The sequence below is a fragment of the Eucyclogobius newberryi genome, unplaced genomic scaffold (genome assembly GCF_026437365.1).
Source record: "Eucyclogobius newberryi isolate DKJ021-1_F unplaced genomic scaffold, fEucNew1.0.hap1 SCAF_14, whole genome shotgun sequence".
Taxonomy (NCBI): Eukaryota; Metazoa; Chordata; class Actinopteri; order Gobiiformes; family Gobiidae; genus Eucyclogobius; species Eucyclogobius newberryi.
Window position 1 is genome coordinate 13,635,942 of NW_027315768.1, and position 18,457 is coordinate 13,654,398.

An 18,457-nucleotide genomic window follows, 5' to 3' on the forward strand; every position below is an offset into this window, starting at 1 on the left:
GTCAACATAAAGCTTCTGTCACTTTGAATTTAATTGATATCCCGTTACATTTTAATATATAGGTTTTTAACACTATATCTTCTGACATGTTGAGGAGGCTTATTTAGAAAATTTAACTTTTTCATGCAGTATATTTTCTAGTGGCAATGATTAAAGGAGAAATACTGTAGTAGGCTTTTTTCCCGGTGATTAGTATTGAACAATAACATAGATCACAGTAAAGTCAAAGTAGATCACAATTTTACATTTTTCCCCTTTAAACAGCAATATGGATCTAAAATGGCTTCATAATGGGAACAGGTCAACAGACTTCCTGTTTGAAACTGCAAAACCAATAAAGTAGTGACATTTCATTTTACCTGTCAGCGGATTGTTTTTATTTTAGAAAAGTAACTAGGTGACATTTTAGAACACGACATGTATAGTTGTTAGTGAAAACAGGAGTTTTCTGGGCACTTGAGCCTCAGCTGCAGGACATAACAGTACAATATAATAAAGTATGGATTTCCCAAGTCCGAAAGGCAGCAAGAATTTACATTTGCAGAGAGTTTGGTCATAGGAAAATACGGCCACCATATTCCTGTCAATTACAATTTAGGTCAATAAGTGAGAACCCGCTGAAAGTCAAGAGTGCTGAGCGTACACATAACTGCCCATTTGATTATTTCTTTGGAAACGAGCCAAAGCAGCCACAAACCGCTTACTGTTTGCTTTTGAAATACATGTTTTCATTTATGCGCGACATAGCTGCTTGAGGACAAATATTGTGACAGGTGGTAAAGTCAAAACACTTTCTGTTGCTTTGTACATATGAGCTTGCCAAGAAATGTCAAAGATTTAAATAAAGGCCTATTGTTGTGTTTCGTCTCATTCACACACTTTTCATAAAACTTACAAAATGTTCAGGTCAAATCTTCACTTCCAGTATATCTAATCAAGACAGTGCTCACATTTGACTGCCACCATTGTTTTCCAGCTAAATACAAAGCATCAATACCATGTAAAATACGGCGCGATACGCCGCTCCTGTGGCAGAGTGTGACCCGCACGGCCGAGAGGCGCAGGCGGTGCGAGAGTATGGAAAGTCAATATGATACGAGAGGCGTGTGGGCACCTCAGCGTTAAAAGCGCCGCTTTATTTGATAAAAGCGTCGGGAAAAAAGGTCGTGATACACATATTGGCTTTCCATAGCCATAGCCATAGCCATAGCCATAGCCATAGCCATAGCCATAGCCATAGCCATAGCCATAGCCATAGCCATAGCCATAGCCATAGCCATAGCCATAGCCATAGCCATAGCCATAGCCATAGAACATCTTTTAAGCCCCCGGACAAATTATTTGGACAGCGTGTTTTCAAATCCTATCTAAAAGCCTGGATGGAGAAGTGAAGGGGACCACCATTGCACAGCCAATCAGCTCTCATCCCAACTCTTTCTTACAACTTTGCTATTAATAACATGTTTTGAAATGAAAATATTCTGCTTTTACAATATACTTTCTGGTTAGGAAAACATACAATAGAAAATTAGGTAATGTAGCTCTAAGTGAATCGCCTTAATCATAAGAACAAAACAAACCTATGCCTATCACGTAGTAGGATAACATGCAGTTTCTAAAGTGACACCTATCCACTTTCAACATTTGGCAGTCAAGATAGATTGTCGTTTACGCCAATAGATGAGTATGGATGAAGCACTCATGTGAACCACACAGTGTAATCAATGGTGGTACGAGCAAGTGATTCCTGTTATCGAACTGAAGCTGCCTTGTACAATCAAAGACCCACCGCCCGCAGCGGCAAGAGTGCAACTCCAATGTAAATCCATCAAATCAAACTAAAAAATACTCTTGCAGTTGAAGCCAAAAAGTTGACATACCCAGAGTGTTTTTTCTCTTTCCACAAGGTAACAGATGTAATGACAGAGCAGCACAGACGAGGCAGTTCAAGCTTTAAACTACAAAGGGACAAGTGAGGGTTGCTGTGGTGATTATTGTGTGTTGTCCTGACGTGACTTTTGTTTGACCTTTCTCAAAAACTGGGATTGGGGGTAATGAACAAGCACCTGGTACAATTGCACACTAAAGCAAATTGGTCATTGTTACCAAATGTGCCAGGTGTACCGAAGTGCAAACAAAGCAGAACTGGATGATAACAGATGATTTGGAACAGGATAAATAAAGAACGTGTTTTAAAAAATGTTTTATCATCATGGGAATGCAAGTTCTTAAGTTATGCCTTCTTTACTCAACGAAACACTGAACATCTAACAGAATACAATGTCCGTTGGAATATGGACACCTTAAATACATAAGATGGTTTGTTTTACACCACCATCGACGTTACATTAGATACTTTGAGGCAAGCAATGGGTAAAGATCAATGATACTAACTAGGGATGTAAAGATTAACCGTTTTTTTCAATTACTTGATCAATTAATGGTCACATTAGGTTATTCGTGGGGTTTTTGAAACCGGCGATATACCACAGAAATGTCTCCAGGCAAAAAGCGAGTCACGGGTGGCGTGCGCACGTCTGTATGTGTGTGTGTGTGTGTGTGTGTGTGTGTGTGTGTGTATGTATGTATGTGTGTGTGTGTGTGTGTGTGTGTGTATTGGAGGGAGGTCCAGGCGCCTCCACACGGCCTATCCGTGTATAATGACTGTCGCACACATGACTGTGGCACGCTGAACGACAGGTCCATCACACAGGAGGACACAGGTAGTGCCAGAGCATAATCTTACCTATAAACACGGTTTTATTCTTCAAAAGCGGTTTGTTGTTGACGTGAGCCAAAGGAAAGTGTCCTGAGTGTTACCATGTTACCATATTTTACATTTAAAATGATCTGCTGTATTAAATAGTAGACAGGTTATTGTTAATAAAAACAAAATGTATTTTAAACATAAATGAAAACAATATATAAGTTTCCTTTTTTTGTGTGCTGATAATCGTGATTAATCGTAAGATCACGATTTATCTCCTTATGATAATCGTGACTCTAAAATTGTATTTATCAATATTGACTGGCATCCAAGGTAGAAGTGGGCAATGTATAAAAATATTAACTGTTGTTGTGAAGGTATTGATTGGTTTATTGTTCCTCATTAAAAATCTGATGCAAAAAGACAATTCTAAATATTGCTCCTAATTAAAATGACACAAATGTTTGTTCCTCAGCATTTGACTTCATTATCAATAGCTGCATGAAATTGTGTACAGTTTAGGAGATATTTACAGCCGTAAACTTAGACTATAGTGGGTTAAGGTTATGGTTGTTCCGTTCCGTCCCAAGTTTAGGAAGTTTAGATGGAAATCCGAGTATTAAATGAAGATAGTCAGACAATATTAAGTCAATCCAAAAGAAATGGGCTAAAACACATCTTAAGTGTATTAGTTGAGGTCTCATTATCAGACAAATGTGAAATGCCTGACAAATTATCACAAAAGTGCAGAAATATTACCACATACTCTTATTTGAAATTTTACAACACACTTTTTTTCATTTAATTTTTTATTCAGTTCTAATTCTAGCATTTTTTTTTTTACTACAAACGATACACATGATATTCAAATTGTGCATATTTTCAAAACAACACAAAACAAAGTGAAATAGCCCAAACTGCTCTGACCTATGCAGTCTCCATCATAAAGAAGCATGAGTAAAGTGACCCAACTTCTACCCACGGTTGCCTCACACTTTTGTTAGAGCTGGCAAAGAGCTGAGTGGGTTCTGTCCGGGGCACTTGAAAGATTTGCTCTGAATGGTCTAAGTGAGAGCTCTTTTCCGTGGATTGTTCTGTAATTAAGCGGAGGTGATGCAGTGGCCCTGACCTTTGCTAATTGCTCACCAACCCGGGGCACTGCACTACCAATTATCCACAGTGGGAGCTCCGAGTTTGAGATGAAAGAGGGAAACTGAACAGGCAAAACCTTCCACCGTTTATTGAGGCATGTCTGTGAAACCTTTGCAAAGTATAAAAAGAATTAAGTGCGGGGGGAGAAGTGTAGTCAAGTGGAAAAAATACAATAACCAATCTTCAAACTAATTCTCTATTTAATGATAACCTGAAAGTTTAAAATGTGAATATTTCAGACACAAAGTTTATGATTTCATTGTGTTGTAATTTCATATGTACTTTTTATGCGTCTTGTAAACATTACTACGTACTCTGTGTACAAATTGTGCTCAACAAATAAAGGTGTCTTGACTTACTCAACCTTTATTATCATTCCACTGGTATTTAAAGTAAGGCTGGATTATACATTGCAAAAGTACAAGCAATATTGGCCGACGCAATAATAGATATAGCAACAAACAAATTACATTGCTAACCTCCATCAACAGAAACATACAGTAAATACAATTTTAAATCGCATTGAAAGAGGCTGATTTTATTTATGAATTTCAGAAGTAAGTCTTAAATTAGCCTTGATTTAGTCTTGGTTTTGTCTTTGAAGTTTTCATTGTGACAAGAGCATGTTTGCTTTGAGAAACTGAAATACCATGTTAAAAAGTATAGCAAAATATTGCAATAATATTAATATTGCAGTACTTAACCATATCTCAAAAGTTTCCAATTTAAAGGTTCATTGGGACATTGTAGTCGTAGCACGAGCCTCCATATGAACTTACAGTATATTCTGCAACCCAAGTAAGTACTCTAATCTAAAAGTCACTACTATACAAACAGCGTAGTGGGACGTAATCTCCAGTTTGTTCTGTGTACATGAGTCCAGGTGTATTGTTTCCCCGGGGGGGCTGCTGACCATAATGTGAGAGCGCAGAAGCGTGGGCCGGGTCAAACTTCTGACTCAGCCCCTTGGGAGCCAAATGTCCTGGCTTTGCTTTTTCCCTGCGCTGCTCCACCTTCATCCCAAACAACACAGACTTCTCCTCAGTGTGCAAACCTCAGAAAAGGCTAAAATATTCAAACAACTTAACAGACACAAGGCGTAAAGTCCTTTCTCAGCCTGAGGTTATGAAAACGCCAGTGGAAATGTGGTTTTAATATGGACTTTTGCAGATGGCATATGCAGAAGTAATGGAAACAGAGAAGAACTGAAGAGGGAGAAACAGTTGCTATGACAAGGACAAATTTATGAACCGCACTAAAAAGGACAGACAAACTTCAGACGAAATACTAAAACTGGAAACTGAATGTGGGCGAGTTATATAAAAGGAAACGAGAAGGTGGAACTGGCATCAACGTTTGACTTCTTTCCACTTTTGACACTCTGTAAAATCACTAGTGGAGTTGTGAATAATACTAATTGACTAAAACTACAATTTAAACTCGATACTCAATAAACCAGGGATTGAATATGAAGAAAATCATTTAAAATTAAAATGTGACTAAATAGTTTTGTTTGTTGATGCTTGTTTTTTGTACCTGGCAAAAGTGTCATTATTTTGTCCTGAATTGGATTAACTTGATGAAGACATTTTCACTGTGGTAATGAAAATCAGTATGGATTATTATATTCAAAGACGTAGTCAACTTACCATACGACACACGGCGCTCATCACAATACAATATCATGATTTTGCACTAGTTGCAATATCATTTTAATAATCAAAACTGTCTGTTTTCTAAAGAAAATCGTAGCAACGTCACAGAATGACTTAGAAAATGTACAAATTAACCAAAAATACTGTCAGCCCACAATAACCATACTGTCCCACAAATTCTAGTATCATGATATATGTACAGATATTTTAGCACATTCCTAGTGTTCAGTCCTCCTCATTGCACAGATAAGAAAGCAGTAAACATAATTGTGTTGCACTGCGAGCTAACTAGAGCAAATTACACAGCCAAAATCCTCCAAACCAAACTACTGCAAATATATCCTGGTCATGTCTTCATAGCGTGGGAAACTGTTAAAACATCCATCTTTATAAACCATCAAGGCAGCAGCAAAGGCTTGGCTGCAAAAAGCTGTGCAGCCTCATATTTCTGCCTCAATTTCCGACTGCCTACAACAAATTACAGCTAACCTTTAGTGCGCAGCCCCCACAGGCAGAGCGGAGAAGTGAAGCAAAGAGCAAGACAACACCACTGCACACGCCAACAGTAGCATTTTAGCACCTTCTGTATTTGTTCTGCATCATTACCCCAAGCTCTGCAACTACAAGCTGTGCCTGGGAGTGCTGTGTGTGAATTAGAAGTAATATATTTAGATTTTTCCAATTAAAAAAGTGCAAACTGTAATATAAAATAATTTAGGTTGTTTTAGCTTTGCACTAGAACGCTCCAACTAAATTTAAAGGGGTTTTACCGGATTTGTAACATATTCAAACATGAAAAACAGTTCTAGTTCATTTCAAACTGTTTACAGCAGTCCAAAGTTATTGCATACTTTCCAAATCCATTCTGAGCATCGCACTTATTCCCCACAATGAGTTTTTGAGTGCTTTTCACAGCTTTCAGAGCCCATCATAGAACAGTTAACAAACTGTAGCATGCTAAAAGCACATTTCCTGTTTTGCAGAGCATAAAACGCTCTATAATTAAATGCATTCTGGCTTTTAAAAATACATCTGTGCTGGGCCAAGACAGATTTGACTTTATTAGATCAGGTACCGCCCCTTTAAAGTGCAGATGACAGGTTTTCATGGTTTATATTACTACGTACTACTTATTTATCATAATTTTACACCAATAAAGTTGCAGTTTGTGAAAAATGTTTGAAAATTACATGGAGAAGGGCCGAGTTCTAAAAAGCAATTCCTTTATCCGTGAGAAGCAATTAATATTAGAAAATAAAAATGTTGTTTATGTCCATTTTTATTTGTCACGTTGTATTTTTGACACATTTTAACCCTCTACAGTATTGTTTTTTTTTTTACCTCTGTTGAATATGTCTAACCAGAAAATAAAATCAACTTCCTTAAATTGTTGAACTAAAGAATACTGTATGCAAGATATACTTTTGTAAAATCTAAAGCACAATTATGTGAAAATTAAGTAAAAAAAAAAAAAAAAAGACCAGTCAAGCCATTTTTAAGAACAAATACTTCCGTCGGTTGTTTCAAACGTACCTGTTACAAGTTCCCGCACTTCCGCATCCACAGTTTTCCTCAGTAACCGGAGCAGAGCCGGAATCCCGCCCGCGTTCCTCACAGCCACTTTGTTCTCGTCCATCACTTTGCCGTAAACTAGATTCCGTATAGCTCCGCACGCGTTCCTCTGCACTTCAAGAACTTTGTGATCCAACAGGTCCACCAAGTGTTTGATGCCACCGAGTCGACAGACCTGGGAGATGAGCAAAGAATTAGAAAATAAGACTCTTCTTTGTGTAATTCAATGGTAAAAATAGAGAGATTATGCAAATGGGCCTGTGTGATGTTTTGGAGAATATACATTAAACAAGAAAAACTATTTGTGACATAACTGAATGTGAATAAGTCAAAGCTATTGAAGATATTTGCTGCGTTTTTTTCAACGTGGAAAAATATTCAACAAACAGTTATTCATGTGTAAAATATGTAGAAGAAGCATTTTACACAACACCTCAAATCACCCAATAAAAGGCAAAAAGTCTACCTGGCATTAAAAAACCATCATATCACAAATATATAAATAAAAAACTTAAGGCACCCCACAATAACACATCTAAGGAGGAAGTAGATATTTTAATTTATCGAACTACCGATACATAACAGCTTCCTACAGAAGTGAAGTTAGGCGTGCGCTACAAACGCTCTTTAAAGCTGCACTAAAACCTATTATTTTGGGTTTGTGAATGATAAAATACTTAAGGCGCACTATGTAACTTTTCTTGTCTTTATGGAAATGTTTTTGCTTTGGCTGGAATATTAAAATTAATGTTATTTAATGTGTTATTGAGCAATACGCATTAAAATCATGTGTAATTGAATAAATTAAAATAGATACTGTATGTTTAATGCCATACTGTGGAACATTCCATGCAATAACATCTCCACGGCGATAAGCAGGTGGCGACAGTTGCATAAAGTAGTACACCTTTAGCAATTAAATCGATTTTTGGGGAAAAACTAAAATGCATTGAGCACTGCGCCTTTAATACTGCAGATTGAAAATGTAGGCGATGGGGATTGGATAGTTAGCGTCTCAAAGGCTTTAACAAAAAGAGAAGAAAACCCTGAACAGTTTAAACAACAATATCAAATGCTAAACGCCGTCTTGAGCGTGCAGATTTGGGTGAACACGCGCAGTATATAGCAGTGCAAACCGCCTCACCTCCGTCTTGATTCGGTTGTCTCCGTAGCACAGGTGCTGCAGGTAGGCCGCCGCGTTGGCCTGCACCGAGGGGAAGTGGTGCTGGAGCATGTGGATCACCTCAGTCAGCTCCGGGTCCCGCCACGCAAACTCCCTAAAACAAAAACACACACACACACACACACACACACACACACACAGGGGTAAGAACTTAAACTAGTGCTTTGTTTGAATCAATACTTCAGAACAAACATGATAATCCCAGGAAATGATTCTCACATCCGTTCATGTGTCATCAAATCTGTTTCATACACACAGGGATTACGCTTTATATATTCTACAGACGAGTCATATTTTTGTGTTGAAGAAGAGGAGGAGAAGCTGCTATACACTATTTAAGACTCGCTAGAATGTGCAAACAAAACAAACCGAAACAAGCAGCGTGTGATGGTGCCAACGTTGTTAAGAAGCAGTTAGGTAAGTTACTGGCAAGAGTACAAGCGGCTAACCACAACACAAAAGGTGGAGCCGCAGTAAATCTAGTAAATAATGCTTTAAAACTTGCTTTAAAACGGGTTGTCAATTCAGTACTTACAACAGTAGGTGCAGACAAAAACATTTACGGTATAAAAAGCCAAGCAGTAGACACAGTTTCGAAGTAAATGACTGGACAAGAGCCAAATTCCGTTTCCCTTCTCACATTGGTGGGCAAATTAATGAATACACTAGTTTATAACGTAGAGGAAGGCCAGATTATGATGATAACTGTGATTTAGGAGCATGATGTAATCCGAGCAAGCAAAAAAACACAGCACGGTGTGGCTCAGAATTAAATAATGAATAGCATTTTCGATCCACTATAGAACACATTCCCCGAGCCGCTTACCTGTACATATCCCCTTGACAACAATTTATTCCAACGATTACTCCACTAAATCACTTTTTGCGCTTCCACGTGTTGTACTGGCGGTGAACTGGTTTTCCCTACGACAACATACATGGGGGCAAACAAAGCTCAAATGTGCCCGGTCAGGGGTTTACAGCGGAGGTCACCGGTCTCCCGCTGCATACACAGGTCGGTGGGACAAGAGCGGACGCAGCAGTCTGTGAGAGGCCATTGTAAAGAAGTCAGGCATATTAGAAGCAGCTTAATGGCCAGAGCTGTGGGCTACATCACTGGGGGGGGCTCTGTGTTTGAATAGTAAGAGGACACTGGTGTTGACCCAGCAGGACAGGGATGCCTTGTAAGCACACCAGTTTCCTTTAAATGAGGCAGAGGTGAGGCTATGTTACCAGTACGACTACATTATGTACTTATTCTTAAATATATGTGCTACAGTTGGATCCAGGTTTAGTGAGCCTGACTGACCTTTACAAAAAGTTGCAATGACTTTTCCTATTAGGGATGAATATATTAAAAAAGGTGTTGTACGTGTCCCCCCCCATGTAATAAAGTAAAATCAGTTTTGGTCAAAAGGAGACAACAGTGTGCTGTCTGCATCTGATTATAGAGTGTATTTTTCCCTCCAAAAAGCAGTCAGTGCGTTGCTAGCATGCTAATGTTTGTTAGCTTAACATGAGGGTAAACTGCTCTGGACTCTGAAAGTAGTAAAAAGGCTTATAAACTCATTGTAGTGACTAGTGTGGATGCTCTTAAAGGTGGTATGGACGATTTTTTTCAGCAAATTTTTTATCATATTTCCTCGTGGCGTGGATAAATCATTAGTCCTGCCACGTATTAATTTATTCAATTACACATGATTTTAATGCGTATTGCTCAATAACACATTAAATAACATGCTTTCTTAATATTCCAGCCAAAGCAAAAACATTTCCATAAAGACAAGAAAAGTTACATAGTGCGCCTTAAAACCTGTTACCACCCACCTGTCCGCCGGCGAACATTTTCTATATCTCAAATATTCTCTTACATCATCACTTTTATTTCCGTGGTCAATACCAGCAAGCCATACATCATTTTAAAGCTTATTTTCTCAACATAACGAATATGTCATTGATTTACATTGAATAATATGCCCCAAGAAGCAATTGCCAATAGTTTGTGAGAAAGTCTCAACTTTTACAAACGCATGTCCTACCTGTTTGCTGTTTATGACGGACGAAACGGCTTTAATTCTGTACATCCTTGTATTCAGTCTGTCCGTAAGGAATCATTGAAAAACAATATCCACTTGTATTTTTCCTGAAGTTATCCGATTTCGAGATATTGTCAAGTAAACAAACTTTTCTTCGTTTCTCGCCGGACGAGAATGCGCTTGTCCGGCGCATTTCTCCGTCCATAACAAATGACCTGTTTGACTTATACGATATTGATCTCTTCCTTAGACTGTTACCTACAGAATGAGACCATCCACAAATTTTTCTGTCACCGGGTTTGTTTGCTACAGCCTCTGGAGGAAAAAAATTCGGCGCTTCCGAAGCGCGCGTCCATCTTTGTTTTTAGCCCTTAGCTTCTTCTAACAGGCACGCAGGAGACTTTGAGTGACATATTATTCTAGCCAATGAGGAGACCTTTTTCCTGATAGGCGGAACAAAGGCCTTATTGACACAGAATCTTCTGTATTCTCGTGCGTAAGGCTCCAGGAAGGCTGTAAAGAGCCAGATTTCTCGGCAGGATTTTGCGCATAACGTTTTCTGATTTTATTAGCCTTTTGGACGTGCATTTTGTTAGATATATGTATTATTATACCAATACAAAAATAAAATATTATAATTTTTTTTTTTTAACCTCTATATGGGAAATTCATGGGTAAACTCATATTTACACATTTTCACATATTTTTTTTTAGCGGTTATAATTGCTATTAGTGGCCTACAAAACATCAAAATGTATGTTTTATGATCATAGAGGAGCTAAAATTGTAATAAAACAGTTTGGCACAGTTGGCACATATTTGGATCACTTGTTCCGAATATACTTTTTGATACAAAAAGGTCAACAGCACCAAAATGCCTGTTCCTAGAGATCTGAAACTTTACACAGTTGTTGTCAACAAGATAAACATCATGTACAGTGAACAGCATATGCACACAATGAAGTATGTCATGCTCAGGACCATTACAAATTAACAATATTCAGGCGAGACTAAAAAAGGATGTTTTGTTTATGTTTGGGCCTCTGTAGTGTAAGTTCTGAAGCCCTGACAGTGTTCATGTGCACATCTGCAGAAACTAGAAGGCCTAAGCTTTCTAATGATGCATCACACTTGCATGTGGAACATAAGATCCTCTTTTAATAAGCAATGCCATTTGGGTATGTCCAACCATTGTGCACAGGGCGAAAATAGGTGGGTGGTAACAGGTTAAAGGTGGAATGGATGATTTTTTTCAGCAAATTTTTTTATCATATTCTCTCGTGGCGTGGATAAATCATTAGTCCTGCCACGTATCAATCATAAAACGCACCTACCGCTCACCTGCAGCCGCGTCAGGCTCGTGCCCACGTTTCCGCGTGTCTAAGCGCATGGATCTATCATAATATAGTTCCCTCAGTGTACGGGGCAAAATGAAGACGGAGAAAGACAGTTCGAGCTGACACAGAAGTGGACAGAAATCTACGGGAGACGAGAGATGCGATGCGCTCCGTTGCGCTAATAAACAAACGCACGTGTGTGTTGTATCAGTCCGCACGGGGGAGTGGCATGCGCACTTCCGCCTGCGTTCTCAAATCGCCGAAGAATCGTCCATACCGCCTTTAATGCATTATGTAAATGATGATCAATACATTTGGACCTCTACAAACTGTTTGAAATTAACTAGTTGTATTTTTCTTTCCTTTTATGTATTTTTTTGTTGAAGGATTTTTGGCCCGTAGGCTTTATTGGACAGGACAGATGAGAGTGAAGGGTGGATTAGAGAGACTGGAGGACATAAAGTAAATAGTCGGAGTCGGGATTTGAACCAGGAGCCTGGCATGCGTGTGCTGTGCCTTAACCACTCGACCACCGGGCAGCACTAACTAGTTCAAAAGCAAAGCAGATGACTCCATCAGGCCAAGTTACGGGTCATATCTGTGGAGAAGCGAGCAGTTAAAATGCCTAATTTTGAGCAATAAAACAGACGTAATTACTGATATTTCAATGCCATACAGAGGAACATTCCAGGCAAAACAACAACTCCTTGGAGACAAGCAGGTAAAATATCATCTGAAAAGTTACATAGGACATATTCAATCAACTAGCTTACTAACTATCAGGAGCGTACCTATACTCCACAGTACCTATATTCCCCGGTACCCATGTTCCCCCTTTTCTATGAACAGGGGAACTACGCCAATAGGCTACTGGTTCAGGTTCCACATCCCCAAAAGTTGTGCATAAATGTATGGTTTTACAGCAGCATTTAACCCAAACCCTAACCCAGGTCTCAGGGAACATAGGACTGACCCCCTCACTATCCATCCAAAATGTTTAAATAAAGAGGGATTTTCAAGGAGTTGTAGCTGATCTTTTTTCATGTAATAATGTAAAATCTGTTTTGCCCCAGTACAGATATATTGTAAAAGCATCCGCTAGTGTGAAAATAAATAAATTATTCTCCGCAAAGCAGGAAGTGCATTGTTAGCATGCTAGTTGTTGTTAGCTTTAGCTAGAGTTGTGAAAGTCGTATACACTCACAGTAAATATAGAAGCTCAGAATGCAGTAGTTAAGTGAGCAAAACACGCGGGCTGCTCCAAAGAGTTTAATGTTAAGACAGTTTAACATTTACAGCACCTTTACATCTATATTATTTATACTTTTTTTTTGCAACGTTTTATTTGGAGGCCTGAAAACAAAATTAAGCACTTTGTTAAGAACCATTTCAAAATGTCATCCAATACATATTCATCATTTATGTGCTTTTTTTCCTGTAGTACTGGAATTTGTCATTCAAGATTAAAAAAAAAAACATAATAAATACTTGTGTCTTACCTGGGATCTTTCTGAATGCTGTCTATAGACGGTGATCGCGTGGCATCGTCGTCCATGATAACGGCCTGCCGTGCGTAGTTTGAATCCAGGGGCCGGTACTGTGGCTGCGTGCGGTACGTGTCCGTGTAGGCCGGCGTACTGTTGAGCGTGTAGTTGCTTCTTTGGTAGGTCATAGCACTGCGCTGGCTGGATGTCCTCTGCAAGCTCCCCACACCTACAATTTCAAAACAACAGGCGATAGAAGCGCGCCATCGTCACAACAGGAACGAGAGGAAGAAAGGCAGGTTGGTGAGAGATTAGCAGACCTTGAGCTTAACCGAGGCTGCTTACAACTTAAAAAAGGCGCAGGCTGAAGTGGAAATACAAACACGCATTCTGCCACGCTCAGCAAGTTTTCAAATCTGGCTCCAATTAATGATGAAACGCGGCTCCCATGGTTCCACGAAAGCAAAGTTCCTCTTCTTTAAAGTTGTTGGCTCGCTGTTTTGTTTTTTAACAAGCCCAAAAGAGATCCTGCTGCGTTCCAAATAGGACAGAAGGGAGCCAACCTGCTTTGCAAATCCTTGGTCTATTCCTGGCTTTTGTTGGCCACGCGCTTAGGTAAATCATGATAAGAAACGCAAGCCAGTAAGGTCATTCTTCCAGACAAGAGTTTATATCCGTGTTGACAGCATCCTTGTTTAAACGTTTTTCAGTTCCCATTGGCCCGGAGCGATGGTATGGCCTAGTTTTCACGCACAATAGGTTAGAGGCGTACGTCGACGGGCGAGCCGGAGGTAAGCATGTGATGAGAGGCAGCGTGACTGTTTGATCCGTATCAGGCAGCCAACCGGACGGAGCATGTGCGTGCACGCTCCAGCACCCTCCCTCCCTCCACCTCCAACAGCCAGCCAGGAACCAAGACGTCAACTGGCGGGCGCGCTCCAAAAACACAATTTCTCACATGAATGCATGTTGGACAGAGGCGGAACATGGTGCAGTGTTGTGTGGTTGAGAAGATGGTTTAGGGTGGTTTAGGGTGTGCAGAAAGTTGTAAAAGAAATAAAGGCAAAACAAAGCAATCTTAAATGTTAAAAAATTAGCTTGATTTGACTATATTTTGTCTTAAAATATGATTTAATTCCATTGACAATCGAAGACTTTTGGTATCACTTTATAATCACACTTTAGCCTTAATAAAGCATGAAAAAATAATTAATACATATTGAACAGCATCTTTCTAATGAACAGATAGTCTATGAAGAATGATTCAGGCTTGGCAACTACATAATTAAGGGGTTAGGGTATTCCTTTTGGAATTACTAAGCCTGAATCATTTTTTTTAATCAATTATGTGTATGAATTAAGACTTTTGTGCATGATCCATTTTCTTTAAAAGATCAAACTTACTGAAATGTTTCTTCGAAAGAATTGAGGTCTATAAACGTTGTAATAGATTCTTGTTGGATGTCAGCCAATCACGACAGATTCAGGGCCAGCAAGGCGTTTCTCTTCGACTCTGGGTGCTTTTTTGTGCTCATTTATCTATTAAAGTTATTGTGATGGAGGTTAATTTTAATATCTATCAACTAATAAAACTAATTGAACAGTTACTTATAACACTTATTAACTTTCATCAACATTGTGGACTCACAGTGAAGTGCTGCCCTTTTGTGAGTACATTTCTCTGCGTTTGGACAAGGTTCAGCACTATGATTCCACATCAAATCCCCTGCATAAAAAGTAAAGTAGTACAACTTTGCTGGGACAAACAATAGTAGACAGCCAGCGGGGGAATAAAACCCTCTGAAAATTTAATTTCACAAGATAACAAAGAATGCTTTGGGATCAAAATAGATTTTCCTAATGAGGTACCTCTCTCACAAAAGCTTTGTATCGAACAACCCCCAAAACTCCTCTGCCCTTCAGCTCAGCTCAGCCCGGCCATGTGCGTGTCCTTAATATAACTGGTATTATGTCTGTGGGGCTTCAGCGCGGCATCAATAGTGTTTATTACAAGAGTTATCGGTCTAAAAAGATCTGCGATGAGCCAGGGAGCCGGCCAGAAAGTGTGTGTTGCAAACTAATGGAGTGTATCAAATGAGATGATGCCAGAGGAGCAGGAGGAGGAGGAGGAGGAGGAGAAGGAAGAGGAGAAGGAGGAGGAAGAAGAGGAGAAGGAGGAGGAAGAAGAGGAGAAGGAGGAGGAAGAAGAGGAGAAGGAGGAGGAGGAAGTGGGAGGAAGAGGAAAAGAAGGAGAAGAAGAAGGAGGAGAGCGAGGAGACAGCAGGCTCTGGCGGAGGCTCCCCTAGCCCCTCCACCCTCCTGGATCCCAGTTTGATACACAGTATTGGACTGCTTTGTGGCATGGTGACATATCTGTACCTGCCTATTAACTCTGCCTCACCCTTTTCTCCCTGACGGCGGAGGAGAGAGAAACAACGACTGATGGAAGGGAAAAGAGCAGAAACACTGAAGAGGACAGAGCAGAGAAAGCTGAAGGGCAGAGGGAGAGAGAGTCCCAAAGGAATACAACACAGCAATGCAGATACTATGTGTGGACCTGCTCTTGTTGAAAATAGTATGTTGGACAAAGGCTGTATTCAAGTATTTCAAGAACGCAAGATTGTTACAATGTATTTAAACAAACAAAGCTATTGAGTAAATACAGACATCTATATTTAGAGAAGTGTTTAGAAGTGTGTCGGTGTAATCCCTCATTTGTCCAGGCGTGTTCCATAGTAGAAAAAGCTTCAGTTGTAGTCATCTGGACTCAGTTTGCAAAAATAGACGTTTCGACTCTCATCCAAGAGTCATTGTCAATAACAGAATTTAGGTCGAGAACTCCGATATTAATACTGTTCTGTGGTAAGACCCGCCCATTGGGAGGAGCCTTCCTGAAGTAGAAAGAGTTGTTTGTTTCAACAGAAACTCCCCCCTTGTATCTACCGAGCTAGCCTATTCAGAATCTTAATGGGCTATTAGAAACCTCTTTGTCTTTGTGAGACCCTGGCTCAACCACCCTGAGTACCTGATTAGCATCTAAATGTCCTCTACCTTTCCAGGGGTTCAGTAACCCATTATAAATAACAGGAAGATTAAACCTTAGCCCTCCATTTCTGTTTAAAGAAGGTCTTTCTTTTTTAACAAAAATAGCTTCCTTAACTCCTCTTTCAAACCATCTTTTCTCCCTGCTTAAAACCTTCACCTCACCGTCTTCAAACGAGTGATTAGAGGCTTCAAGATGGAGATGCACGGCACTCTGAGGTCCTGAACTAGTATTTCTTCTGTGCTGATAAAGCCTCTTGTGTAGAGGCTGTTTGAGGTCGGGATGCTCCGCTTGTGGGGAATTCGGAACATCATGTGGAAAACACGCACAACTTTGTGGATAAAGTGAAACATCTCCAACTGGACCCAGATGACCTCATGGTTTCATATGATGTGGTGTCCCTGTTCACCTGCATCCCGACCTCTGATGCAGTAGCAGCAGTGAGGATCAGACTGCAGGAAGACACCACCCTACAGGAAAGGACCAAACTGACACCTGAACACATATGTAAACTGTTGGACATCTGTCTGAACACCACTTACTTTCAATTCCGGGGACAATTTTACAGACAGATTCATGGCTGTGCCATGGGCTCGCCCGTCTCTCCCATAGTGGCCAACCTGTACATGGAGCACTTTGAGAAGAAGGCACTGTCCTCATTCTCAGGCATAGCTCCAAAACTGTGGCTCCGCTATGTCGATGATACTTTTGTAACAATCAAGAAACAAGAGCTGGAAACCTTCTCTGATCACATCAATGCTGTGGACCCACATATTAGGTTTACAAGAGAAGACGCTAAGGAGAATCGCTTGGCCTTTCTTGATTGTTCCACGATCAGAGGAGAGGACGGGAAACTCCAAATAGAAGTATATAGGAAACCTACACACACGGACCAGTATCTGCTCTTTGGCTCCAACCACCCACTACAGCACAAGCTGGGGGTGATCAGAACCTTACAACACAGAGCTCAAGGTGTGCCCACCAGCTCAGAGGGCAAGAAGAAAGAGGAAAAACATGTCCGTAATGCCCTCTCAGCCGGTGGTTACCCCGCTTGGGCTCTCAACAGAGTGAAGAGAACCAAGAAGCAGGACAAAAGGGAAACTGAACAGAGAAGGAAGGGTGTCTCTATCCCTTATGTGTCTGGCCTCTCGGAAAAACTGCAGAGAATTTTTAGACAACACGAAGTCCCTGTTTATTTTAAACCAGGAAACACTTTAAGACAAAAACTGGTTCACCCAAAGGACAAGTTGCCGACTCAAAAACAGAGCAATGTAGTTTATTCGATCCAATGCAGTGAAGAAAGTTGTAAAGAACGTTACATAGGTCAGACTAAACAGCCTCTACACAAGAGGCTTTATCAGCACAGAAGAAATACTAGTTCAGGACCTCAGAGCGCCGTGCATCTCCATCTTGAAGCCTCTAATCACTCGTTTGAAGACGGTGAGGTGAAGGTTTTAAGCAGGGAGAAAAGATGGTTTGAAAGAGGAGTTAAGGAAGCTATTTTTGTTAAAAAAGAAAGACCTTCTTTAAACAGAAATGGAGGGCTAAGGTTTAATCTTCCTGTTATTTATAATGGGATTCTGAACCCCTGGAAAGGTAGAGGACATTCAGATGCTAATCAGGTACTCAGGGTGGTTGAGCCAGGGTCTCACAAAGACAAAGAGGATTCTAATAGCCCATTAAGATTCTGAATAGGCTAGCTCGGTAGAGGGGGAGTTTCTGTTGAAACAAACAACTCTTTCTACTTCAGGAAGGCTCCTCCCAATGGGCGGGTCTTACCACAGAACAGTATTAATATCGGAGTTCTCGACCTAAATTCTGTTATTGACAATGACTCTTGGATGAGAGTCGAAACGTCTATTTTTGCAAACTGAGTCCAGATGACTACAACTGAGGCTTTTTCTACTATGTTTAGAAGTGTGTACATTTGCAAAGATAGAATGTTAAGATGGGGCAGTTTTGCTTAATGTGTATCTTAATATTCTTATGAATGTACATTGAAGTTTTATATAGATTTTAAGAAGTGTCTACACTACAACCGGAACACAGGAACATGGAGAAAAGGTCACCCTAAGGTCAGACCTCTGAGAACTAGAACGCAGCCAGAAACGGGTATTATATAACTAAATACAGTAAATAAATACAATTATTATATGTATTGCACACCACTTGTCTGAGATGCATGACAAAATAAATCATCATTGTTTGATATATTTGATAAGTTGTAGCCAAACCACTTTCCTACACAAAGCAAATGGAGAATAAATCACACTTAGCAGATCATTTGT

The 18,457-nt window shown here is 40.0% G+C and overlaps 1 protein-coding gene across 5 annotated transcripts in view; it reads right to left on the reverse strand.

Moving 5' to 3' along the window:
* Window positions 1-18,457, reverse strand: part of pkp4 (plakophilin 4) — a 114,172-nt gene that overhangs the window by 17,642 nt on the left and 78,073 nt on the right. For all 5 annotated transcript variants that reach the window (XM_072444342.1, XM_072444345.1, XM_072444343.1 and 2 more), the window contains 3 exons: window positions 13,142-13,355; window positions 8,231-8,363; window positions 7,048-7,261 (listed from right to left, as the gene is read on the reverse strand). In XM_072444342.1, the coding sequence (XP_072300443.1) occupies window positions 7,048-7,261; window positions 8,231-8,363; window positions 13,142-13,355 (561 nt within the window). The remainder of the gene's footprint in view (window positions 1-7,047; window positions 7,262-8,230; window positions 8,364-13,141; window positions 13,356-18,457) is intronic.